At 40.4% G+C, this 27,236-nt stretch overlaps 1 protein-coding gene across 1 annotated transcript; it reads right to left on the bottom strand.

The window, feature by feature from the left end:
* Positions 1 to 2,549: 2,549 nt before the first annotated feature.
* Positions 2,550 to 5,123, bottom strand: LOC147642143 (L-type lectin-domain containing receptor kinase IX.1-like). The gene has a single exon (XM_086803300.1). It carries the CDS (start codon positions 4,944 to 4,946, stop codon positions 2,739 to 2,741), a length of 2,208 nt encoding a protein of 735 aa, XP_086659426.1. The 5' UTR covers positions 4,947 to 5,123; the 3' UTR covers positions 2,550 to 2,738.
* Between the last annotated feature and the right edge of the window lie 22,113 nt (positions 5,124 to 27,236).

Here is a 27,236-nt window from a genome sequence, read left to right as displayed (position 1 = left end):
GAGAGAAAAGGCCATTAGCTCACAGAGGAGAGAGAGAGAGAGAGAGAGAGAGAGGCTGATTTGGAGGAAAAAAGGTAGGGTAGAGATGGTTTTAGGTGGAGAGAGGGATTGTGTGTATGTAGGCCATTAGCTCACAGAGGAGAGAGAGAGAGAGAGAGGAGGCTGATTTGGAGGAAAAAAGGTAGGGTAGAGATGGTTTTAGGTGGAAATTGAGTTTAAAAAATAAATTTTCTATATGCATATGGGTTTAGGTTACGTTGTAAAGCATAAGAATTCAAAAAAGATGAAAAAAATCTGTGTTTTTGGCCCCCACCTAGTTGCAAGATAGATGATGTGGAAAGTGAGGAGATAATTTGGAGGCATTTAATGAGGGTGATTTGGTAGGGGAAGTAGAGGCAATAAATGAGAGAGAAAAAGATGTCACATTTAAGGGGATAGAGGAGGTTTTGGAGGGGAGTGGAGATTGAAAATTGAATTTTTGATATATATAAGTGTCTGGGATAAGTTTCGAAGCCAAAAACCTAGCAAATTGAAAAACAAAATCACTATTTTGTCCCCCTCCCCCCTAGTTACGAGCTTGGTGATGTGGAAAGTGCTTGCTACAAGAGAGAGAGAAAATGACTGCTTTAGACCCTCAAACTACATGCTAGAAAGAGCAAACTATAGGCTCAAAGTAGGCCTCTTTATTGCCCTTCACTCCTCTTTAGCCTTAATCCCTAAAAATTAGGAATCCTTACAAGGCCCAAAAGATATCCAAAGGCTACCTAATGCTGAGACTGACCAGAAAATAGCAAAAATAGTAAACATAGGAACGAAACATACCAGCACCAGTGGCACATGCAACTTTTACAGGTTGCAAAAGTAAACACGAGAAGCTTTTCCCCTAGCCATTTTATTTTGAATGTGTGCCCCAAGACAATGATGTTTCAATTGAAAGAGGAATATAATTATATGGTCGTGTGTGGAGCCCACACCTACACATGCTCCCATAATCCAAGGTCCACGAATCACTTTAATTGTTTGTATGCTTATTTTTCACAAAGTAAGGACACATAGACTTTCATAAATATCTTTATAGTATGAGTAATGTATATGTTAAAAAACATAATACTCTCTATCACTTATATGCTCATGTTGGAGGAAGTAATCATATAGAGATTTTTATAACTATCTTTATAAAATGAAAAAAACTATATTAAAAAACATCTCTCTCTCTCTCTCTCTCTCTCTCTCTCTCTCTCTCTCTCTCTCGACGACAAGGACGATTGCATGTTAAGTTACGGAGTGTAATTGAGAAAGTCCTATGTGTATATAATATACACACTCATCCCTTACCCCCCTCGCTCCTCTCTCTCTCTTTACATATTTCCACACATTGTTGCTGCTGCTATTGCTGCTCTCTCTCTTTCTCTCTCTCTCTCTCTCTCTCCCTCTCCCTCTCTCTCTCTTGCTCTCCACACACACACACACATACACAGTCTTCGACCGTCATTACGTTGCTAGCTTGGCCATTACCTTTTTGACCATCACGCCCTTAACGATGGTGGTCGTCGATATCCCAAAGGTTTTTTGTTAAGCCAGATTCACTTAAATGTACATATAGGTGTGCATATGAATAAGCAAAGAAGAAGATTGCTTATATTAATGCAAGTTGTCGGCTATTTCCTGTAGCCATAAGCTCACAATAGAGAGAGAGAGAGAGAGAGAGAGAGAGGGGGGGGGGGGGGGAGGGAGGGATTTGATAGTAGAGAGAGGGATTGTGTGTATGTAGGCCATTAGCTCACAAAGGGGAGAGAGAGAGAGAGAGAGAGAGAGAGAGAGAGAGAGGAGGCTGATTTGGAGGAAAAAAGGTAGGGTAGAGATGGTTTTAGGTGGAAATTGAGTTTTAAAAAAAAATTTATGTATGTATATGGGTTTAGGTTACATTTTACAGCATGAGAATTCAAAAAAGATGAAAAAAATTCACTATTTTTGGCCCCCACCTAGTTGCGAGATAGATGATGTGGAAAGTGAGGAGATAATTTGGAGGCATTTAATGAGGGTGATTTGGTAGGGGAAGTAGAGGCAATAAATGAGAGAGAAAAAGATGTCACATTTAAGGGGATAGAGGAGGTTTTGGAGGGGAGTGGAGATTGAAAATTGAATTTTTGATATATATAAGGGTCTGGGATAAGTTTCGAAGCCAAAAACCTAGCAAAATGAAAAACAAAATCACTATTTTGTCCCGCTCCCCCCTAGTTACGAGCTTGGTGATGTGGAAAGTGCTTGCTACAAGAGAAAATGACTGCTTTAGACCCTCAAACTACATGCTAGAAAGAGCAAACTATAGGCTCAAAGTAGGCCTCTTTATTACCCTTGACTCCTCTTTAGCCTTAATCCCTAAAAATTAGGAATCCTTACAAGGCCCAAAAGATGTCCAAAGGCTACTTACTGCTGAGACTGACCAGAAAATAGCAAAAACAGTAAACATAGGAACGAAACATACCAGCACCAGTGGCGCGTGCAACTTTGACAGGTTGCAAAAGTAAACACGAGAAGCTTTTCCCCTAGCCATTTTATTTTGAATGTGTGCCCCAAGACAATGATGTTTCAATTGAAAGAGGAATACAATTTTATGGTCGTGTGTGGAGCCACATGCTCCCATAATCCAAGGTCCACGAATCACTTTTACGGGTTGAAGCTTTTTGGAAGGAAAAATTTACATTATCTACATCGTGGCCATTGCCACGAGTTCCTAGTTAATGTTTTAACACGGGAGGCACAGAGGCACCCGGGCAGCCAAGGGTTGTTGTAGTACGTGTAGAGGAGCCACATACCTCTGAGGGAAGTGCAGAGCCAGAACTACATCCAAGGGTTTTGGAAGACCGAGAATTGGAGGACCCAGATGTAGATACGATGTTTGAATTTGAAGAGTATAACATAGACCATTTTGGGCTCCTAGGGTAGATTGGCCTGGTTGTGGGTAGAGGCATAAGCATGCTATCTTGAAGAGCTTGGGTAACCTGTCTCATGGTGGGTCGAGACTCGGGTGAAGGGTGGCAGCACATCAGAGCAACGTGCAAAACACACCTCCATTGGTGCTCTTCAAGGGCTGGTATGTCACTTTGGATGCTTGGGTCAAGGGCCTCCATGAGCTTGTTGCTTTGCTGGAGCAGCCACACCCAGTCCACCAGCCGCATTTCTTGAGGTTGCAGAGAACCGTCTATGGCTGGGCGCCCGCAGGCTACCTCCAGGGCAAGTGCGCCGAAGCTGTACACATCAGCTTTATCGGTGACCCTGCCCGTGTACACTACCTCCGGGGCAACATAACCGGGTGTCCCTGCGGCCGTCATGGTGACCAACCGGTTGTGGCTGATGAGGCGGGCAAGACCAAAATCACCTAACACTGGCTCAAAATCCTCTGTCAACAGCACATTAGCCGCCTTCACATCTCTGTGCAGCACACACTCCCCTAAACCACCATGCAAGTACTCCAAAGCAGCAGCCACCCCTACAAGTATTCTGAACCTTGTCTCACTCTGCAGAGTGCCTTTCTTCTTGCCAAAGAGAAAGCTGTCCAGGCTACCATTACTCATGTAGTTGTACACTAGCAATGCTTCTCCTTTCTCGTAGCACCATCCTCGCAACTGTAGCAAGTTACGGTGGCGAATGTTGCTGATGATTCTGATCTCCGAAGTGAACTCGGCCTCCCTTCTCAAACCCTCCTTTAGCTTCTTCACAGCAACCGTCGATCCATCTGATAGGGTACCCCTGTACACACTACTGAACCCACCTTCACCCACCTTGCCCTTATCACCAAAACTATGAGCAGCCTTGCTTAGCTCTCTGTAGCTGTAGCGCGGCATGGTGCTCGAGGCAAGCTGTATAGTTCTACTGTCATTGCTTGGACGAGATCTTGCTTTGTGCTTTATCCTCCTCCTTTTAATGCACACCAATACACCACATACACCCGCCGCGAAGAAGACTGCTATAGCTAGAGCGAGAGCTAGAAGTAGCTTGGAACTGATCTTTTGACAAGATTTGCAATTTGCGGTAAGCAGTGGTGTAAGGTCGTCACTACTAAAATTCCATGAATAAAGAGCAATCCCTTCCAAGGCGACTGCGCCCGCCCTGTTTGTGCCTGAGAACCCAACATACATAGACTGTTGAAAAACACTCGAGAGATCATAATACAGCTGCAGGCAAGGCTGGAGAGGACGAGTAGGAGAGGTGGAGTTGGTCATCCAAACTTGAATGAGGCTGCTGGAAGCTTTGTACTCTATCCATGCCGTGAAGGTGTAGTTGTTGTAGAGGTAGAGCTCTGGGTAGGAAGAAGATCCGGGCCTTGCAGTATCGGTGAAGTTCGAGGACATCAAAGAATTGATATCGATTCCGATGTGGCTGGAGCTCGGATCTTTATACTCAAGGGTTAGAAAGGTATCAAATTCCACAGCGAAAAATTGAGATAACCCTTTTGCTGGAGAGAGTGTTTGATTAGAAACGAGGCCAAAGGCTCTCCCGTCACTATGCGCCGGCGCCTGATCATAAAAGGAAATGAAGAACGTCATACCACTGCCAGACTTTCCATAGGCGCCTGTTGTGATGATTTGGAAGATGAAGGACGTGTTGAAAGAGGCGGTCCTGTTGGGCACACTCTTGTCGAGGAACTGGATGCGATCTTTGTACACAATTTTGCCTATGTTGCTGTATGCTTTGGTATCGTCTGCTCTTGGATCTGGAGTAAGCCAGATGGCGGGCTCGCTGTAAAATGCGTCCTGACCTTTGTACCAAGCGCCTTGCTTCACAAAGGAAATATTGGCAATGTCCTCTGGGGTGTCAAATGTTGCATGCTGGAATTGGAGACCCCTGACTGCGCCGTTACACAATATTATGATTGAGAATGCAACAAGCAGCTGGCTTGCTTGATTGAACATCGGGACAGCATGCGAGCACCTTGCTCTCTTCATTGCCTCACTGTATCACTCTGCAGTTCTCTGAGCACTTCTAACGCGACGGCCTCTGGATCACTCTGCAATTCTCTGCGTGATGGATGCCAACAAACTAGCTAGATGCAACCAACATTGAGGAAGGGGGCACTGGGGGAAGGAGCTCAGAGACGTCAAGGCTTGACCCTTTCCTTGTGAGGAGTCACAGAGTCACGGTGGGTCACTAGTGAAGGTTTTGTCCGGCCCAGGGCTATGTTCGTATGATTGTATGATTTTATTTAAATATATCCTATACCCTATATTTTCTTGGCTTTGGATGGTTTTGTTTAGATATATTTTATGATTTATATTTGACTGATCTCACATGTCACAATCATGTGCTTTATTATAACGCAGACCCGCCTTCTCTCTCTCTTTGTCTCTCGCTCTTTTATATTTTTCCCCTTTAAAACAAAAAAAAAAAAACATTTTGTTTATGCTAATTCTACTTTCTTTGTCTCTCCTCTCTCCCTCTTCCTTCTCCACTCTTTTTTTTCCTTTAAAAAAGTCTCGTTAATCAAACAAAATATCTTTTAGAAAAAAAAGTTCTCTCTCCTAATTCGGCCCTCTCTCTCTCTCTCTAGCTCTCCAACTCTCTATCTCGAACTCTCTTTGTCTCTCTCCCTCTCTCTCTCTCTCTCTCTCTCTAATGCACTTTCTTTACCTTTGTCTAACTCTCTCTTTTGAACTCTCTCTTTTTATCTCTTTCTCACCTACTCTCTCTCTCTCTCTCTCTCTCTCTCTCTCTCTCTCTCTCTCTCTCTCTTTAACTCTCTTAAGCTCTCTTACTCTCTCTATATCTCTTAAACTCGCCAACTCTCTGTCACACACACACTCTCTCTAACTCTCTCTTCTCCTCAAATAACTCTCTCTTTGTCTCTCTCTCTCTAACTCTCTCAATCTCAATCCTCTCTCTAATTGTCTCTATTTCTTTCGATCTGGCCCACTCTCTCTCTTGCTCTCTCTAACACACACACACACACACTCTCTCTCTCTCTCTAGTTATCTATCTCTCTTTAAAACTCACTCTCTATTTCTTACTTTCTCTCTCTAATTCTCTAACTCTCTCAAACTCTCTTACTCTCTAGAGCTATTTCACTCGAACTGGCCAACTCTCTCTCTTTCTCTCTCTCTAACACTCACTCTTTTCCTCTGACCTACTCTCTTTACCTTTCTCTAACTCTCTCTAACTATCGCCCTAGCTCTCTCTCTTTAACTCTCCATAACTCTCTTTAACTCTCCATAACTCTCTCTCTCTCTCTCTCTCTCCCTCTCTCTCTCTCTCTCTCCAGCTCCCTCTCTATTTCAAACTCCCTCTAACTCTTTGCCTCTCTCTATAACTATCTCTCTCTTACTCTCTCTCTCTCTCTCTCTCTCTCTCTCTCTCTCTCTCTCTCTCTCTCTGTGGCTCTCTCAAACTGGCCAACTTTCTATAACACACTCTCTGTCTAACTCTCTTTCTCACACACTCTCTTTCTCTAACACTCTCTAACTCTATTTCTTTCTCTTTCTAACTCAATCTCTCTCTTTCTCTCTCAAGAGTAGTACTATAGTATAGTACCTAACACAATCTCTCTCTCTTTCTCTCTCAAGTGTATCTAACTTTCTCTCTCTAATTCTCTCTATATCTCTCTCTCTTAGTAACTCTCACTCTCACTCTTTAATTCTTTCTCTCAAAAATCTCTAACTCACTACAACAAACAAAGAGCACATCGGCGTGAAGAGTCGTGGAAATATGGAAAAAAACATTCACACGGCTATGCATGCCTATGGCTATAACTGCTCGATTAACTGCGTGTACAATAGCATGTGTAGCCACACAGACATAACCGTGTATATAGCTGCATGTATAGCCACACACACATAACCGTATATAGCTGCATGTATAGCCATGCGCGATTGTAGCCATGGACTCTACCAAAAAAATAAGGACAAAATGAGTGAGATATGTGGAGACATGTTTTTTCCAAATCACATCATTTAAACTTTTTTTAAAGACACTTAGACACTTAAAACACAAAAAAAATAATTGCAATACAACAATGTAATGGTTTTTATTACAAATTATAACATAGTTGCAAACTACATAAAGTGTTTATGTCCAAAAATGATTAAAGATGAAGACATCAAAAACCAATTAAAGTAATGCATCGTCTTTGTCTTCATCTTCGCCCGCATAACTGTGTCATCCATATAAGGCCCGCCCTCCTCATCAAGGTTATAGTAAATCACCCGAGCACGTTATCTATCACCATAGGCGAAGTTGACCGTGCACCTCCCCCAAAGAATCAACCACACCCACCTCCCCCACTACTCTATCTCGCCGATGGCTCTGAGAAGCCCTCGAGCTATCACCATCTAAGTAGCGTCGTTGAGGATGTTGCATACTAAGAAGATGGCACCGTGGATACGATAGGAGGGTGCTAAGCACTAGGAGGAGAAAAAGGGTGAGGAGTAGGGAAAGTGGTAGTATGAGGGGTAGGCAAAGTAGAATTGAAAAGGGTAGGGAAGGCAGTGGGAAGCATGGATGTGCGATAGCTGACGTGTAGGCATATAATAGGCAGGGGGATAAGCCTGAGTGACTTAATTGCTCAACCTCATACCTACAGTTCAGGCATTCCAAGCCGCGTGTGCCTCTAAAATATGCTCCAAATCTGGGTCATCTATGGGTATGGGCGTGGTACTAGAGGATGTCCCTCCATATATCCGATCTTGGTCTGTTGGTGATAAACCCCATGATGGCCACATCTATATGCATAAAAATATTACTTAAAAACATAAAACATAAAACATAGCTCACATAGAGCATACATTACATAAAAAAAATTATGCATAAAAACATTACATAGCTCACATATGCATGCATAGCTTACATAGAGCATGTGCGTGCTCTATGAATTAAGCAATATGCTTTAATGCTCTATGAATTAAGCAATATGCTTTAATGCTTAATGCATTATGCATTAATGCTTAGTTGCTTAATGCATATTGCATTATGCTTATGCATGATGCTTAATGCATTATGCATTAAACATAATGCATAATGCATAACCTTAATGCATTATGCGTTAATATTTAATGCATAAGCATTAATGCTTAATGCATTAATGCAATGTATTATGCATTAATGCTATTACATTAAGCATTAATGCATAAGCTTAATACATTATGCATTCAGCATTACGTATAGGCTTAATGCATAAGCTCAATGATGGAAAGAAACTAAGGAGGATCATAATTACCTAGCTTAGGTACCATTAATGCTAAAAGCAAGAGCTATTAAAACCGCAAACTAAATTGAGAACATAATTAAGAGAGGCGAGTACGATTTGATGAAAAGAGACACGCTTTCTTCATTGAATTGAGCCTTTAAATAGGCTATTTTCATACACGGTTTGCTCCCCTTGATTTGGGGTAATCGCCCTGTAATTAAGGGTGTGGTGGAGATGATTAAGGAGAGTTGGCTGTCTTCATTCCTAGGTAAGGTTTTATTTAACCTTTTAGAATAATGTAATGAATTTACACCGATGGATGTTACATGGCTTTATGCAACAAACCCCCCTCCATGTGATATCCCTTATGCAAGCTTCATATATTGCCATCTCTGATGGATGTATATCTGTAGTGGCTATTCATCTATGGTGAGTTTACCATCTATGACTAGGCTTAATTTTGTGGATTTAAAGGAGGATGAGATAAAAAGGATTTGGCTCATGTTTAGTGTGATCTTTGTGGTGTGACTCAGAATACCCATGAGTCCCATGATTCTTCAATGAGGTTGGCCTCATTTGGAGTCTTTGGTTCTTCTTCTTCTTTGTCTTCAACAAAGTTGATTTGGCTCTTTTGGTTGAAATAGAAGTCTTTCTCCACATGGTTGGTCCTCTTACAAATGAAGATGCTTTGTTAGGTCCTTTGTTGTTGCCTCCTTTGTTGTAGTTAGCTACCTTTGTGAAGTAAGATCCACCATTGTTGTTGAGCCTTGCTTTCCTCTTTCTTTCTTCTTCTTACAGTGCTAGAACATTGGTTCCCTCCAAAGTGATTGTAGGTAGGTTTGAAAGTGTAGTGATGAGATTGTCATAATTCTCATCTAAACTAGTAAGTAAAACAATTGTGACTACATATTCCTCAATAGGAAGTTTAATAGATGCAAGTTGTGACATAATGCTTTTAAGATAATTAATATTCATATATCTTTGCCACTTTGTTGAAAAAAACTCTATGACCAAAATCATTTTATAATGCTTATCTTGTGGGCCAAATTGCTTATCGTGTTTCCCAAGCTTCTAAAGATGTCTTACACTTATAAACATAGTGAATGAAATCATCATGCAATGCAAAGTGCCATGGTGCCATATGCTTTACCAACTTTTTCATCCCATGCAAGTAGCTCCACTCTCTGGTTGCTCCTCTGTGCCGTTAACAACTCCCCATACTCCTTCTCTCATAAGATGAAATTGTACCTTTTTCTACCAAGTGTGGAACCCTTTTCCCTCAAATTTATCTAATTATACTCTTGTCCCCATGATGTGTGATTAGGGAAGGTCTTACCTCTTGCCAATGAGACAAGGCCAGTGTCCAGTCCCTTTCTGAGATGAGTACAAGATACTTTCTTTCAAAGCATGTGAACTATCTCTTAAGATAAGGCTTTAACACGAATAGAAATGCATTAATTTTACGTGGAAGTAGCCAATACTTGTTGTCGACCCGGAACACCTTTTTTAGTGCCAAGTGGTAGAAAATGTACAAGCGGTATTGTTCGGTGATGGTGTCAGCAAACGACATCATTGTGGTGGTTGTAGTCGGGTGCACATGGAATGGAGTGAATCATAAAGCTCAGATTCGGGACAAATCGTCATGGATTAATACAAGATTAAGGATAATCTCATATAATGTCCATGATTCCTAAGTGAGTTAACCTACCACCAAGAGGATGGAAACAACCTTCTATAGGCCTAGGTTGAAATCAGGCTCTAAGAGCCATGATGACTAATATCAAAAGATATTAAAAAGTGTAAAAGTGTCAAAAAGGGTACAATGATAGTCCATGAGCCCTATTTTATACTTGAGCCCATGACCAAGGTTCTAGACCTAAGCTAAAGGTGTTGCTTCATTACAAACCATCCCCTCCTATAATGATTTCATCCTCGAAATCAAAGGGTGGTCATGCCCAAAGAAAAGACATACACAGAGACAATTTGCTTCCACATCACTTGGCTCAAGTTGAGGTTTACGTAGTTGATGCCATGCTACAAAAGAAAGCAAATTATGACTAGCCTCTTTATTTAAATAATTGTAAAGGATGTTTCCAAAGGGGGTAGGCAACTAAATAATTTTCCTATTGGTTGTGGTAGTCATGGAGATTGCAGATTGTTGTGGCACCACACTTGAGGTAGCAGTAGTTATGGAGTCCATTGTATTCATGGGCATCTTGCTATTTGGTGGTGGTGGGTTCTTAGTAGATGTCGTGACAAGGGTAGTTTGTATTGGAGCTGGCAATAAGCTAGCAACCTTTGCATCCTTTGTTTTAAGAGATTGACAAGTAATCTCAGTAAAACATAGGGTTTCCTGGCTTATTGTTGGCCTTTGCAAGGGTGCATTGCTTTCTTGTGGCTTTGCAAAGCCTGGTGGTGGCATGTTAGAAAATATACATCATGGCTTCGAGGTGTTGTTTCCACACGTTGCGGCACCCCAGTTTCTACCTTATTTGCTTGAGCTTGTGGCCTAGGAAGATTTGTAGGTAGGATGATTGCAAGCAAGTGTCGCTCATTTTGAACTACCTTAGCTGTAATGCAATTGGTCACCTTTTGAGAGCGCTCAACTCTTTTCATGGTACCAGATACAACTTGCACAATTTCTTGCCATCGGACTTCATAGATTTGCTATGTGGACAAGTCCCTAAGTAGTTGGGTCTCAATGTTGTATTCTTGATCTACACTTTTGCGTACCCTATTTGTCCATGCACTCAAATATCGTCTAGAATATGGAGCAACATTTGTCAAGTTCTTTGGAGTCTGTAAGGTAGATTGTGTCAGGATTGCTTGCAAAATGGGTGTTAACAGCTTTGTTTGGTCATTGTTGTGTGCCTCTTGAGGTGCTAGATTCATTGTAGAGTTTGGCACTGTGACTGTATTTGGTTTTCATGTGCTACTTGTGAGGGTTGTGTAGACTGGATGTCCTTTGACTCTTGATTTGTAAAGTCTAATGGGGTTTTGCTTGGTTCAGCTAGTTGGGGTGCCATATCCACTAGGGATAGGGTAGAGTTGGTTTGCTGTAGTTTCTAAAGTAGTCATAAGGCATGTTAATCCTCTCCACTCACTTTGTACTATGCTCGTGAGGTAATTGGCAACCTTGGCTCAACACCTTTTTCGGAGACACTGATAAACAATAATATTTGTTTCCAATTGATACTGTATAGTTGTTGGGTAGCCAAATCCATAAGAATTTGTTTCTTAGTATTGTACTGCCATTCTTGGGCCTTGAGCAATCCATTTGTCTAGGTGTTTAAGAGTTCTTTAGAAGTTGGGTTGGCATTTGTTGAGGACATGCTTGAAGGGCTGGCCTCTAGTTTATTTTATGTCAGTGATGTGGGAGCTATGGTGTTTGCTTGGGAGGGAGGGTTGCATTTCTAGCCTTTGTTAAGCACGAATCTCAATTTCTTCTTTCATTGCATTAGGAGAGCTTGCCACATGGCTGCTACTCTTTCAACTTCCTCTTAGGTTTGGCCACCATCAAGCATAAGTTCTTGGTTGGCGGTGGTGTTCGTGCTAGTGTCACTACTAGCTAGTGAGCTAGAAGCAATGTCTAATCGATTTAGGTCTTGGGCTTTGTCTAAGGAACCACACAAAGATGTGGTGTCACCTAGTGCTAGCCTAAGGTTTTCTTGAATGCTCGTGACCATCCCCTCTAACGAATGTAGAATCCATCATTAGATCGCCAAAGCTTTTAAGTTGTGTTGTTGGTGGCACTTTAGTCATTCAAAGCATTTGATATCTATTCTAATGGTTAGTGCAATGAATTCTAGTCTTCTTTGGGTGCTCAAGAGTGATGGGGTTAAGTCACAAATGCACTTCCCTTAGATTATTTATCTCTAAGCACTCGTCTTGTTTGAATGACCTCCAAAGGGGTGGCAAAAAAAGCTCAAGTGGATGACTCGACCTTAATCCAAGTGTTATTAAGAGTAGCAGTAGCGTGAACAACTAGAACCACTTATATAATTTTGTGGCAAGGTCACAAAACCAATAATTCACAAGCTCAAGTTTCATCCATTTCTCACTGCTTTCACTCTCATCGAAATGGCAAGACAGTAGTCCTGGGGGTAACGGACCAGTCAAGCAATGCCGTGGGAGGCATGTAGCCACCCACCAGAGCTTGTGGATTCGAACACCAACTCTAGTGTGGTCATGGGGACACACAGAACACTGCTCTACCTAGAACTTCTCACACTTGCGCTCTGACCTCACACTACCACACAACTCTCTCTCTCTCTCTCTCTCTCTCTCTCTCTCTCTCTATCTCAAGTACATAACATATTTCTTAGGACAGTGCTATAGCATTCCTATTCAACACATTATAGAAATTACACAGAGATGAAGAAGAGAGCAACATTGTTCTTGTATTACTTCCTGGAACGAGTACAAACTCACAACTGAGCAACTTCTTGACATAAGACTAAAGACATTCTCTTCTACAATCTTCAGTTTTTGCTGGCACCTTCTCATCTCTCTCTCTCATTCATTACCTGATGCTTGCCTTGTGCCATCCTTTTAAGCTCGTTCTTCTTGATCTTGGCAACGGCTACTTTGGTGGTTATAGCCCGCCATCTTCACTAGTGGAGTACAGAGGTGGTGCTCACGACGTGGAAGGTGGTCAGACTGGTCAAATTGATCTAAGCACTTTGCCGCCCCACTGAGCTATTGGGCACCGCTACTACTGAGCTACTGGGTGCAACACCTGGCATGCTCGGTGATGAAGCTTTTGCTTTGGAACTTGCTTCCTTAACAAATTTTTTCTTAAACTCCCCAAACATTTATGGGGGAGTGCAGTGTGGAATGTATACATTATTAGAGTATGTGGCATGCTTTTGCAACCTCTTTAGTTTTGTTGCATGTTCTTCTGAACACCCAAGACCCTCGTTGTTGGTCTGTGAAGTTTGCAAGTCGAAAACTCTCACCACAGGTCAGAATGGGGTTTGCATAGAATTTTCTTTGCAAGTCAAAAACTCTCACCACTCTCACCACAGGTCAGAGAGGGGTTTGCATAGAATTTTCTTTTGTACCATTAGTATAGGCCTCCACTCGACTTTTGTAGCTTCTTTGTATTCCTCTGGATATTTTGGAGGTGGGCTTGCAACTTTTCTGTATCTGGGTCTCTAATGCTCGACTTCCACACATTGGCATTGTTTGGTGGTTGCATCCTCGGTGGGACCATCTTCCTCCCCTCTGGAGTATACGAGAATAAGAATTGAGAGCATGGATGTTCAAGAGGAAAGGTTTTTCTACTCAATATGGACCTTATTCTATTTGCATTTTGAAAATATTGTGGTAACTCCATGTTGGCCTTCAGTAGCTCTGAGAACATCATATGAGAGGCTACATCGACTAGAACAAGACTCCAATGGGAACTTCATCACATCCAAATAGATTTCTATTAGTTTCAAGCCAAAGGAAGCACTATATATAACTCGTGTATGGTGATTCGTATAAACATCATGCAAGAGAGAACATCAGTAGCTCTGAGAACATCATATGAGAGGCTACATCGACTAGAACAAGACTCCAATGGGAACTTCATCACATCCAAATAGATTTCTATTAGTTTCAAGCCAAAGGAAGCACTATATATAACTCGTGTATGGTGATTCGTATAAACATCATGCAAGAGAGATACAGAGACAAACTCATTTCATGATATGCCAAAAAAAATACTCGAGCATCGTCGAGCTGGACCTCCCGAAACTAGTTGAGCACATCGAGGTACGGAACTGACTCTACTAGCAATAGTGTTGAGACCAGCGAATCAATCTGGAACACCCGATGCTGTACATCCTCGGGCAATTGTGAAACAACAAAACTTCACAAGGAAACATATCAAGAGTTAGGAATAAACTTTAAGAGCCAAGAACGAAAAATTGTGCGAGGACAGAGAAAAGTGTATACCTTAAAACACATCTGAGCACTTTGTCGTTGACTTCAGTTCTAGGATCAAACAAAATGTTTATCTCCTCAGCATGAATCGAGAAATAACATCTTTGCCCTCTAATATTATAGGGTACATAGAACTTCGACAACAAAAATTGAAGCGCCTCCCGATTCATAGCGTGGAGTGCGCGAACATTTTCTCTTTTTGTTTGCAATGCAAGCATTGCCACATGATGTTCCCTTTGACCGCTTGTCCGAAAATTTGCCCGAGTCTGATGTTTATGTTCTGGAACTCCCTCCGTCACCTCTTCAATTCTCACTTTTTGAACAGGACGGACATCCAAAATTTGCACAATTCGTGCATCAGTAAATGTAACTGGTCTAAGTAACTTATCATATCTAAAACGAAGGGCTACTAGGCTAAAAAAATCTTTGTTCATAACTGTGACCTTGTGTGCATGGGCAGCAAGAACGTAACTATCTAAAAAAAATTCAATCATCCAATCCTTTGAGGCCTCTTGCAAGCAAAACAGGGCCGATACCTTCCACCTAAACAAAATTCCATTTTGCTCACAAATTCTCCTGGCAAGCCTCCGGAAAGGTAATCTTGGAATAGCAGCAGTCGGGTGCTTCATAAATTGTGTGATTTCTCGCAGCGCTGAACGAATGCTCTGCAAAACGCCTTAGTCTAGGCTGCATTTTGGATAATCGGGAAGGACTGCTTGATTTCCCCGATCTTGAGGCATTCAGAGTGCCCATCTTCTTCCCACTAGATGAGGGACCTGCATTGTCCTTGGGTCTAGCTGTATGCCTTACACGAGCCATCTGAAAACGCAAGCAAGTGCAAAAAACTTAGCTATTCAGTAGTACACGATTAACAATTCACCATAAAGTGAGAGAGAGTGGCCAAGAAAGCAATATGCACTTCCTCGCGTTATGGTGAATCCATTCACCATAACGCGAGATGAAGGCCCACCGAAGCACAATAATCCTCCTCGCATTATGGTGAATTAATTGACACCAATAAGAGGTGGATTATCATGAATCCTTTGAGCTTTGATCTTGCGTTATAGTGAATTGATTCACCATAACGCGAGACTAAGGGCCAGTCAAAGCAAAACAATCCTTCTCGTATTATAGTGAATTGATTTACTACAACGGGAGGAGGATTATTGTGAATCTCTGACCATTCCATCTTGCATTTTGGTGATTTGATTCACCATAACACATGGAGCCGTATTGAGATTCTAATGGCCCGTCGTCTGCTTTAAGGTGAATCGAATCACCATGGCAGAGGGCAAATAGTCGAAGAAAAAACAATGGAAGAGGGCAAACAGTCAAAGAAAAAATAAAACAATCAAGGAATATACAAGAAACTCACAAAACAATCAAGTAATATACAAAAACTCACATTTCATGCGTGGGAATGGATGGAGACTGTCGTGTAGGAGGTGAATTAATTGACACCAATAAGAGGTGGATTATCATGAATCCTTTGCCCTTTGATCTTGCATTATAGTGAATTGATTCACCATAACGCGAGACTAAGGGCCAGTCAAAGCAAAACAATCCTCCTCGCGTTATAGTGAATCGATTTACTACAATGGGAGGAGGATTATCGCGAATCTCTTACCGTTCCATCGTGCATTTTGGTGATTCGATTCACCATAACACATGGAGCCGCATTGAGATTCTAATGGCCCGTCGTCTGCTTTAAGGTGAATCGAATCACCATGGCAGAGGGCAAATAGTCGAAGAAAAAACAATGGAAGAGGGCAAACAGTCGAAGGAAAAACAAAACAATCAAGGAATATATAAGAAACTCACCAAACAATCAAGTAATATAGAAAAACTCACATTTCATGCGCGTGGGAATGGATGGAGACTGTCGTGTAGGAGGTGAATTCATTGACACCAATAAGAGGTGGATTATCGTGAATCCTTTGCCCTTTGATCTTGCATTATAGTGAATTGATTTACCATAACGCGAGACTAAGGGCCAGTCAAAGCAAAACAATCCTCCTCGAGTTATAGTGAATCGATTTACTACAACGGGAGGAGGATTATCGCGAATCTCTTACCATTCCATCTTGCATTTTGGTGATTCGATTCAGCATAACACATGGAGCCGTATTGAGATTCTAATGGCCCGTCGTCTGCTTTAAGGTGAATTGAATCACCATGGCAGAGGGCAAACACTCGAAGAAAAAATAATTGCAAAGGGCAAACAGTCAAAGAAAAAACAAAACAATCAAGGAATATACAAGAAACTTACAAAACAATCAAGTAATATAGAAAAACTCACATTTCATGTGCATGGGAATGGATGGAGATTGTTGTGTAGGAGGTGGAATATTGTTTCAGTACTGTGGGGGTAGTCGGAAGTCACCTGGAGGCAAGTAGGAGGACGAACAAGGCAAAATCGATAAGAGGACGAAAAGGTGGCGTGATTAATGGCTTTGATTAGTCTTTAGAGCGAACACACGTGCTGGCGGGCTGCCATGGCGACTAGGCGACGCTGATGTGTCGCATAGCATTAAAAAGGGTTTTTAATTGCCTCTCTTGCTTTGATTAGTCTTTATAGCATGTACACTGTTAGGTACATGGCGGGCTGCCATGTGGCATTCATGGAATGGCGGGTGAAAACGCGACGCTGACGTGTCGCATAGCATTAAAAACAGTTTTTAATTGCCTCTCTAGGATACCCATCTCATTTATTGCCTCTCTTGGAGTTCGTATTCTCATTTATCTCCCCACCAACGGCCTTCATCTCCATCAACGACTATCTCCTCCAACCTTCCTTCATCAATCATCCTCCTTGAATTTTTGGGAAGGGACCAGGAGTATATTCGTTGAGATGTAAATATTATTTAACATATGCTACACCTCGTTCGGTCATGCAATACAGGCAAGGATACGCTACACGTCGTTCGGTCATGCAATACAGGCAAGGATACTTGGCCATTGTTGCTTGGGAAATACCAAACATGCATTTCAAGGTTTTAAGATCTGCAGCCAGGTGCCATTCGACCTCATATTCACCATATCCTTTTACATAAAGCTTTTCGCCATTCGACTGCTGCTGGATAGTGGAAGGAAGCTCAGTCTGGTTAAAGTACCACTTTAGAATTTCATGGGTCTTTGTTGGAACCTGTTAACAAGAGGCCAGTTAAACTGTCTACAACATCTAATGGATAGCAACATAATATACTTTTTTTAAAAATGGATAGCACGTCACCTCAAATGCAGCCAGCCACCAAATCTCATTTTTGGATTGTACACTAAAGTGCCTCTCATCAGCATTACTGATACTTGCATCCAAAGCTCTATTCATTAAAGTCAAGCTAACCCTTTCCAGCTTCTGTCCTTTGATCACCTCACTCTCATCAAGTTTTAAAACAAATTTTAGCCTTCCATTGCACTCATGTACACTGATGTCATAAAATTTCACCATAGCCATTTGTAATTTCGGAACATCCATAGCCATTTGTAATTTCACCATAGCCATTTGTAATTTCACCATAGCCATTTGTAATTTCGGAACATCCATAATGAAATTGTTGAACTCTGTAAGCTCTATGATTTTCTGTTCCCTGCTCTTTTTAGTCACTGTCAATGTACTAGACACGTGACAAGGCTCTCCAACAAGTTCGACCATTCCCAAGTTGAGAATATTTCGAGCTTTGTTCACATGAAATGGTTTTGGAATGGGAATTACTGTTTTTTTTCCAAGCTTAGAATTGAAACCTTCTTTAACTTTATTAAACAACATCCTGTAAGACTTTGTGCTTATGCCAGCCATGTCACATATACTTTGTGCATCTGCAGGAGTGAATGCTTCATTCACCTTCTGCAAGGATTGCTTTGCTCTTGCAAACTTAGGATGATGTATTGCTGACTCCACGATGTCTTTTGTTAGAACTTTGCCAAATATATCAGAACCTTGCTCTTTTGGACCCACAACATCTGTGACCATCCTGAACCAACAACGAGAGCTATTTCAGTCCATCATTCATCTAACTATACCACCCCCACACCCAATCCCCCATCTCCAAAAAAGGAACTAAAGATGAAAATGAAATCTTTTGAGCATGGATGTTAGCTTGTTCCTTAGCATGCGCAGCTTCTCTTTGAATTTGTTCTTTGGCGTGCTCCATTTGTCCCTTTAGGTCTGTATTTTGTTTAATTCTTTGCACTAGTGTTTGGTTGAGCACTAGATTATTGCTTTCTAGTGTTTGATACCTTACTTTTTGCTCTTCGGAAGCCTTTAAACCAAGTTGCTTCTACTGCTGTTAAGTGATCCTGGAGTGTTTGAACTTGGTTTGTGGCATCTTGGACCTGTTTCCATAGTGTTGCATTTCTATCTTGAAGCATGTGAGTGGTCAGTATAGATGACAGCGCCACACCCGTTGTTCTTTTTTCCAAATAGAGGCACTAGTTGTAGCTATGTCTTCCAATTCATTGGTGGTAATTGTAATGGATTTTCTAGGCCCTCTACAGTCTTGTTCAATAATTGCGTATAATTCGGATTATGTAAGAAGCATTTTTCTCGAATTCTATCTGCATCCTCTAGCCGTTGTCATTTGCCAAGACTCGTTTCTTCCTCATTTCTCTTTCTCTTGGCTACATTCAGTCTTTCTTTGAGGACCTCTACAGGTGTTGAGGTTGACTCTTCATAACTTTGGTGCCCTTGTTATTGCAACTTCTCTTGTTTTGTACCCAACAACTCAGCATGTGGATCTGATATAATGGAATTCCAAAGTGGTATAAGATTCCTCCCTCCAGCTTTTGAGGTGTACAGGTGTAAGAACCTCCCCTTTTGATCTTGTAATTATTCCCCTCTTTGAAATAAAATAAAGATTATGTTTTACCCTGTTTTGACCTAGAGACAGAAAATGTCTAGAGAGAGGTAATCCAAAATTGAGATATTTTTGGATATAAAAACCCTCCTAGTGTCTAAAATGGTTTCCCTTGAAATAGAAATTCAAAAATAACTTTTCAATGTGCAATTAGAATTAATTGAAAATAGGTAAAAAAGACCTTAGCCTAAGGGTCCAGATTTTCAGAAATTTTTGAATCATGCTCCAATTAAGGTTCCTATGGGCCAATAGGGTCAATCCTAGTGTGGGGAGGAGATAAATCCAATTTATAAAAGAAAAACCCCAAAAAATGAGTAAATGCTCACATAAGATGAAGAGTTGACTAAGGACAAGGTTTATTAGTAAAAAATTATGAGTATTACTAAAAAAATAAGATATTTTGGGTATAATGATTCAATTTTGACACCTTGGTAAGGAGAAGAAGGGCTCTTCACAGACTCCCGCTCCTTCCTTCCAGAGTAATCAGGTTTCTTTCTGCCAAAATCAAAGAAATCCCAGAGGTAGACCCTCTAACCAACCCGCAGTTTTAATCCAAAGTAATGCAAGATCTCCGCATTAGAATAGGGGAAGTCACAGAGAGATGTTCCCAAATTGGCCATCCACTTCCAATGCAGTAACGCTGGAAGTGATTAAAGAGGAAGAAGAAGATGAAAGAGATCATACTCCACCTACGAGATGAGGACATCTCGTGTTTTTTAAGTGGGGTAGGATGTAAGATTCCTCCCTCCAGCTTTCGAGGTGCATAGGTGTAAGAACCTCCCCTTCTGATCTTGTAATTATTCCCCTCTTTGAAATAAAAGAAAGATTATGTTTTACCCCGTTTTGACCTAGAGAGAGAAGATATCTAGAGAGAGATAATCCAAAATTGAGATATTTTTGGATATAAAAATCCTCCTAGTGTCTAAAATGGTTTCCCCTGAAACAGAAATTCAAAAAGAACTTTCCAATGTGCAATTGGAATTAATTGAAAATAGGTAAAAAGCACCTTAGCTTAAGGGTCCTGATTTTCAAAAATTTTTGAATTATGCTCTAATTAAGGTTCATATGGGCCAATAGGATCAATCCAAGTGTGGGGAGGAGATAAATCCAATTTATAAAAGAAAAACTCCCAAAAATGAGTAAATGCTCACATAAGATGAAGAGTTGACTAAGGACAAGGTTTATTAGTAAAAAACTATGAGTATTACTAAAAAAAAGAGATATTTTGGCTATAGTGATTCAATTTTGACACCTTGGTAAGGAGAAGGAGGGCTCTTCAAGGAAGCGCCTATTTCACATGTGTGGTGGAGTTTTAAACTCAAAAATATTGTGATATTTTTATCTCTCCTTTCTCTTGGATCAAACCAAATCAAAAGGGAGCCAAACTAGGTTCAAATCTTATCCAAATTCAGCTAAACTAAACCTGGAAAATTCTAAAAACTAGTTGGACTTGGTTAGAGGCCTCCCTCACCTATAAATAGATCCTTAGCCCTTTGTAAAAAGTATGAAAACTATACCATGCCAGTATTATACTGAAATAATGATATTTTCTATTTATCCTCTAAAAATCCTCTACAAATTGAAGAGATTGGAGCTTCTCTCTCTCTTCAATCTTCCTTGGAGACTTCATCAACATACCAAACCAATTGGTTGGTTGGGGGCCTCTACTTTGATCAGATAATCAAGCAATCTAGGAGGTAAATTATGGTTTATGATCTTTTTTCTTTAATCTCCAAATGTTTCTCTCTTCTCAACCCCTCTCAAGCTTGAGAAGCATTTAATTGAATGGCTTTTTAATACAATTGAAGTTCTTTAATGAATTGTGGTGATAAAACACATCAATTTTTATTTATGCTTAAATTAAATAAAGCAATTCTCTAATCTAAAAATAATTTCTATGCTTGTCAAATTAGAGGCCAAATAAGTGGCTTTTGAATGCTTTTATGCTATTTAATTTATGGAAAATTAAGAATCAAGTCCATAATTGGATATTGATCCAATTAATGGTTATTCTAATCATAGGGATATTACTAAACTTATGCTTTCAAATTATTGAGAATTATGGCAAAATTATTGAGAATTATGGCAAAATTATTGAGAATTATGGCAAAATTAGGGATATTACTAAACTTATGCTTTTAAATTATTGAGAATTATAATAGCAGCGGAGCTATGGCAAAATTTCTAAAAAAATAACACAAATCATTTTCATTCATAATATGAAAAGAGGACTTCCTACCATATTCTAGGATTAATCATCCTAGATTAATTGAATGATATGAAAATATAGAAAAATTGATTTTTATGTTTATGCATAAGTAGTTAATCAGAAAAAAGAGGAATTTCTAGTTATCCATTTTTATGTTAAAAGAGTAATCCCCATGACAATGGAAATCCATGTAATCCAATGAACGAAGAGAAAAATTGTGATGTTAAAATAATGTATATTTTATTTAAAAATTAAAAAAGGATTCTAGTTAAATTTATCTTTTTTTATAGATAAGTTTAAATGATGAAAGAGGAATTCCCACCATATTGGAATTCAAATATTGAAACGAGGAAAGTGTAATTTTTAGCATATTGAAATTAATGGGTATTTTATTTAAATTCAAAGATGAGTTTTGGATAAATTTATTTTATCTATGAGAAATATTTAAATGGTAAAAGAGGAATTCCTATGACATTTGGAATTCCATCATTGATATGGGAAAAGAGAAATTCCTAGTATATTGAATCAATGGGTATTTTATTTTAGATGAAATTACTTTATGAGAAATATTTGATGATAAAAGAGGAATACCCATGACATTGGAATGCAATTAATTAAATGTAAAAAGAGGAATTCCCATGGTATTTGAGATCCAAGAAATTAAATGAGAACAAGAGGAATTTTTAGTATAATTCAATTTATGATTATTTATCAAAAGTGAAAATATAGGTAGAATTGATTTCTATAAATCCCATGAATCCTTTTATTCAAAAGAGGAATATTGAATATAATATATTTGAGAAATTGAGAATGAATATGGAAATAGTCGTCGAGAAAAAGAACCTTTAATTAGGCTAAGCAATTGGTAAAAATTTAGAAAAAGTCCCATTATCGGGATCAACCTCGAAAAAGCTATTTAATGGGAACATCATGTGAATGGATAAGATAAGGTGAAAATAGGATGTGATAAGATTTGTATGGGATGTGATAGGATGTGATAAGAAGTAAACGAGATGCGATAGAATGAAAATGGATGTGATAAGATGTGTCTGGGATGTGATAGAATGTGGATGTGTATGTGGAAGAATGGATGTGGATGTGTATGTGGAAGAATGGATGTGGATGTGTATGTGGAAGAATAAATGTGGATGTGTATTGGGAAGAATGGATGTGGTTGTGTATTTGGAAGAATGGATGTGGATGTGGAAGAATGTATGTGGATGTGTATGCGAAAGAATGGATGTGGATGTGTATGTGAAAGGATGTGATGTCGATGTGAGTGAATGAATGAGATGTGATGTGATGTGAATCGGGATAAGAATTAATGAGATGAGATGTGATGTAAATTGAGATAGATGTGAAATGAATGAGGTGTGATGGGATGTGAATATGGGTTGATGCGAGTGGATGAGATGTGATGAGAATAAATGAAGAAAGATGTGATGAGATGAAAAATGATGTGATTGGATGAGAATGGGTATACATATGAATATGGGTTGATGCGAGTGGATGAGATGTGATGAGAATAAATGAGGAAAGATGTGATGAGAATAAATGAGGAAAGATGTGATGAGATGGAAAATGATGTGATTGGATGAGAATGGGTATACATATGAATATGCGTTGATGCGAGTGGATGAGATGTGATGAGAATAAATGAGGAAAGATGTGATGAGATGGAAAATGATGTGGTTGGATGAGAATGGGTATACATATGAATATGCGTTGATGCGCGTGGATGAGATGTGATGAGAATAAATGAGGAAAGATGTGATGAGATGGAAAATGATGTGATTGGATGAGAATGGGTATACATATGAATTGGATATGGATTAAGTAATGTGGACAGATGTGGAACAATGTGAAAGACGAGAGTTCATTATAGGAACTGTATTTATGACCTGTTTTTAAATGACTGTTTTATGTCAAAAATGCTGGGGAAGCAGTTTGACCGTCTTATGAATGAGGTCGTGGAGACCTAGTTGATAAAGTTGCAACAACTAGACGGAGAGTCAACGGAGAGTCAACGGAGTACGTCTTGCATAGCAAGGTCTCCGGCCGAGGTCTTGACTAGCCTCGGTTCGATTCAAATGGTGAGCTTCTCTGGTACGGTGGATGAGGGACCAAGGAAGCAGCCTATGAGTGAAACGCTAGGTGACCTGCGAAGGATCCTAGAGGGTGCTGACCATACGGTGCTCAGGCTTTGGGTCGCCGAAGATACCCACACGTGCATCGGGCAAGATATTGGAACAAGGAGTAAGAGTTGTTTTCTAAAACCACGCATGGATCTCTTTGATTGACCTTGTTGATCCTCAATGGATGAGTCCATGGCTCTTTTGTATGGATCTGTTGGTTGATCTTGCTTATCTTCAACAGAGACTCCATCTTGATTTTTATAAGTGAATATATTATCGGTTACTATGAGCCAGGAACTATTGAAAAGGCCCCTGAGTGGACAGGTGGTGAGCATTCTCGTTGTGCCAATGATGCCGTAGATACACCGATAAAGGAATGATTGGAAATAAGGATTCAACTGGAGGTTTTGAGGATTATGATTAGTGACATTATGGTTTCATTAAATGATTGTTTCAAAGATAGGTAAATCTGTAAAAAAGGCAATTTCATATTGGGTGTGTAAGTGGTGTGATTGGCATTAAATTTGCATGAATATCCGGCTAGGGGGCCTGGGAACTCTTTTCCCTGGTACCCAGGACAAAACCTAACCAAATTCCTAATTGGATCCCATCACTACAGTGGTTGGTGGGCGGTTGGCTAACCCATTGGACTGGATGGGGTTAGGCTAGACTGATGGATCCGTAAAATAAAACTCAATTCTGTTATAGTATGATAGAAAGATGAAGTAAATCTCGGATAGTAATTGTTCTATACAAAAAGAATCAATGGCTGTGCCTCTCGATGGGGAAATAAGTGTTCGTTTCTTTGATTCAAGTGCAAGTTTCTTCCTTGATCTGACCAAGTGACTCACGGGTTCAGTCGGATCAGTTTGGTCAATAATGACCCTGACTACGTTAGAGTACGAATATCCCGGTGGACTCGCCCGTGCTTTCTGGTAGGGGGAAGTTTTTCTGGGTTCGATTTTTGAAGAACCAAGGGATTAGTCTCTTGACCAAATATCCATGGGGGCAAAGCCCCGAGTGAAGGATCCTGGCCCATGCAAGAAGTGCTACTTCCGCTGCTAGCACCCTTGAATTCACTGTGCGGAGGGGGCAGGGATCTTTCAAGTGGGGAGAGGTTTTTTAAAATAGTTTGTGCTAGGCTAGGAGGTGGGGTTTGTTGATGTATTTTTGTTGTTGTGCTTCTTGGAGTTTTTGATAAACATAGGCCTTTGGCTTCCCTTTGCTCCAGTACTTCCTGATAGGTAGCTATCTCCTGGGCCAGTTCTTCTTCTAGGCATTGCGACTCCTCCGTGACACCAGGTATTATTCCCCGCATCTTCCTATTGGTTTTCTTCTTTCTACTCTTCTTGAGCTCCTTCATGATTTCCTTGGACTCTTTTAATAATGCCTCGCCTTCGTGTAACTTGCTAGTGGTGAGTGCTGGTGGTTCTGCTTGGTGTTCTTGTTCTTCGTGCATTGGATCTAGAATAGGGAGTTGTGCTACATGATTGCGTACCTTGGTCAATAAGTAAGGATTTCAAACCTTTGATTGGTGTGCCTTTATGTATTTTTCCATCTCCCTATGAATGCACTATGCCCAATTATCTTCCTTTTCTTCATGCACCTTAGTGATTCTGCTAGGGGGAACCTTGTTGTAGTGGTCCACTGGTTTCCCCTACATTATGAGAGACATGGCTCTGCAAGCTTTCTCTGTCACCTCATCTATGATATTTTCATATTCTGCCCCATTGGAATTGTAAGATCTTTTCTTTGGCATTGTGTCCAAGGGCATCTTCTCGAAGTTGTAAGAGTGGATCTTTATAGGTGGTGGTAGCTGTAAGGCTTAGGACATGTTATGTGGTTCCATCTGCTTTTGGTAACATTTCCTCTCTTTGTGGCCTTGTCATAGGACTTTAGGTACTTTGCACAAAATTCTGGATTGAATGTACAGGGGAGACACTCTGCCATTCGTCCTAGGCCTCCTTTCTCTAGTTTGTCCTTGACTTTAGATTCCTCCAAGATCTACAAGCACTCCGGGTTGTGGTATTACTAAAGAGATATCTTCCCATGGGTAGTATGGAAATCCTTTCTTATGAATGATCCATGGAATGCTTGTGCAGACTATCTCCCAAATAGCTTAGTTTGGTGCCACGGGTTGGTCTCTTCTTCCTGCTTTTATAAGTGACCTAGTTGCACTAGCTTGTGTGACCGCCAGAGTCTCCTCGACTTCCGGTTCAAAGGTCGTGGATGTCGACATCTATAATAATGATAAGAACGTTAGTCATACTGACTGGTGAGAGCATATGGCTGTTACCTCTTTTTATCTTCTTTATTCTTCTTCTTTAAGAAAAAGAAAAAGAAAATGAGTGTGTGTGAGTGTTACAATCGATGAGAAGTGTGTTAGTGGTGTGAGGAATAACAAGGTACGAGTCTATAGGTGGGAAGGTGCAAACCATGAGAATGCAGGTTTATGCACCATGAGATAGCATGGTACAAAACCCATGAGATGGCTAAAACCGTGAGAAGGGTCAGTCGTGAGGCAATTAATCCATGAGATATGTTGAAACCATGAGAAGGGTAAAACCGTGAGAGTGCACATTTATGCACCGTGAAATGGTAGGGTATGAAACCCGTGAAGTGGTTAAAACTATGAGATGGGTCAAACCGTGAAGCAGTTGAGTCGTGAGATCGATAAAACCGTGAAATGGTTAAAACCGTGAGAAGGGTAAAACCAAGAGAGTGTAGATTTATGCACTGTGAGATGGCAGGGTATAAAACCTGTGACGCGATTAAAACCATGAGATGGGTCAAACCGTGAAGCACTTGATCCGTGAGATGGGTAAAACCCTGAAATGGGTAAAACCTTGAAATGGTTAAAATCATGAAATGGTTGAAACCGTGAGAAGGGTAGAACCATGAGTGTGTAGGTTTATACACCATGAGATGGTAGGGTATAAAACCCATGAAAGTGCAGGTTTATGCACCATGAGATGGCAGGGTATGAAACCCGTGAAGGTGGAGGTTTATGACCAAGTTTTTTTGTGTAACTTCTGTTTTTTTAAATCATTTTTGAGAGCTAAATGATGAGTTAAATGAGAGTTCTTATTATCTTAGGATCAACACATGCATGTAGCAGTTTGGGTCATTTGCAAGAATTAATCATGACATGCCATTTGATTACTCAAAAGAAGAAAAGAAACGAAAAAGAAGCACACAAAGGTAAGGCACAAGCTCCCACCTCAACTCAAAGATGCCGAATACACAAGCAGACGAGCACTTGGGAATTTAGAGCGGGGAGAGGCAATGCTTGGTGATGCACGCTGTCGTGACGTGTGCGGTCTAGCCGGGAAAGTGCAAGACTTCTGGCTGTGAGAGTAGCTTCAAATGCCAAGCATTAAATGTCTTCTCAGCTTGTCATAGAACAAGGTATAGCATGGCTTTATCTCATATGGCTTTTCACTCCAGAATATCACCTCATGGTATTCACCAGATTCCACATAAGTTGTTCCATGAACATGCTTTCACTGCATAGACGTGCCACAGCACGACAACGCGATGAAGAATTACAAATGCAAAATGCACAAATAAGGAAAGAATTTGATTTTATGGCACGGTCATCAGACTGGGCGACTGTCTTAATGAAGTATGCCACGTGGTATCCCATGATTGGTTGAAGGAAGGTGACCATTTCATAATGAAGTATGCCATGTGGTATCCCATTATTGGTTAAAGGAAGGTGACCATTTCGTGTCGTGAAGTAATAAGGTGGTTCAGGGCATGAACCATTTAGAACCAGTTCGCGGCTTGAACTATTTTGGACTATTTCACAGCGTGAACCGTTTTGAACTGTTTCACGGCATGAATTGTTTTATGTTGAGTGCATGCAAGGTTGATACCCTATGTTCCTTTCATGCTCAAACACTCAATCATGTAGTCAAAAGTTGGTTGAA

Source organism: Cibotium barometz, chromosome 1, assembly GCF_041138505.1.
Source record: "Cibotium barometz isolate CiBa-2024 chromosome 1, ASM4113850v1, whole genome shotgun sequence".
NCBI lineage: Eukaryota > Viridiplantae > Streptophyta > Polypodiopsida > Cyatheales > Cibotiaceae > Cibotium > Cibotium barometz.
Note: the sequence above shows the minus strand (reverse complement) of the source record. Positions and strands in the feature narration are given on the sequence as shown.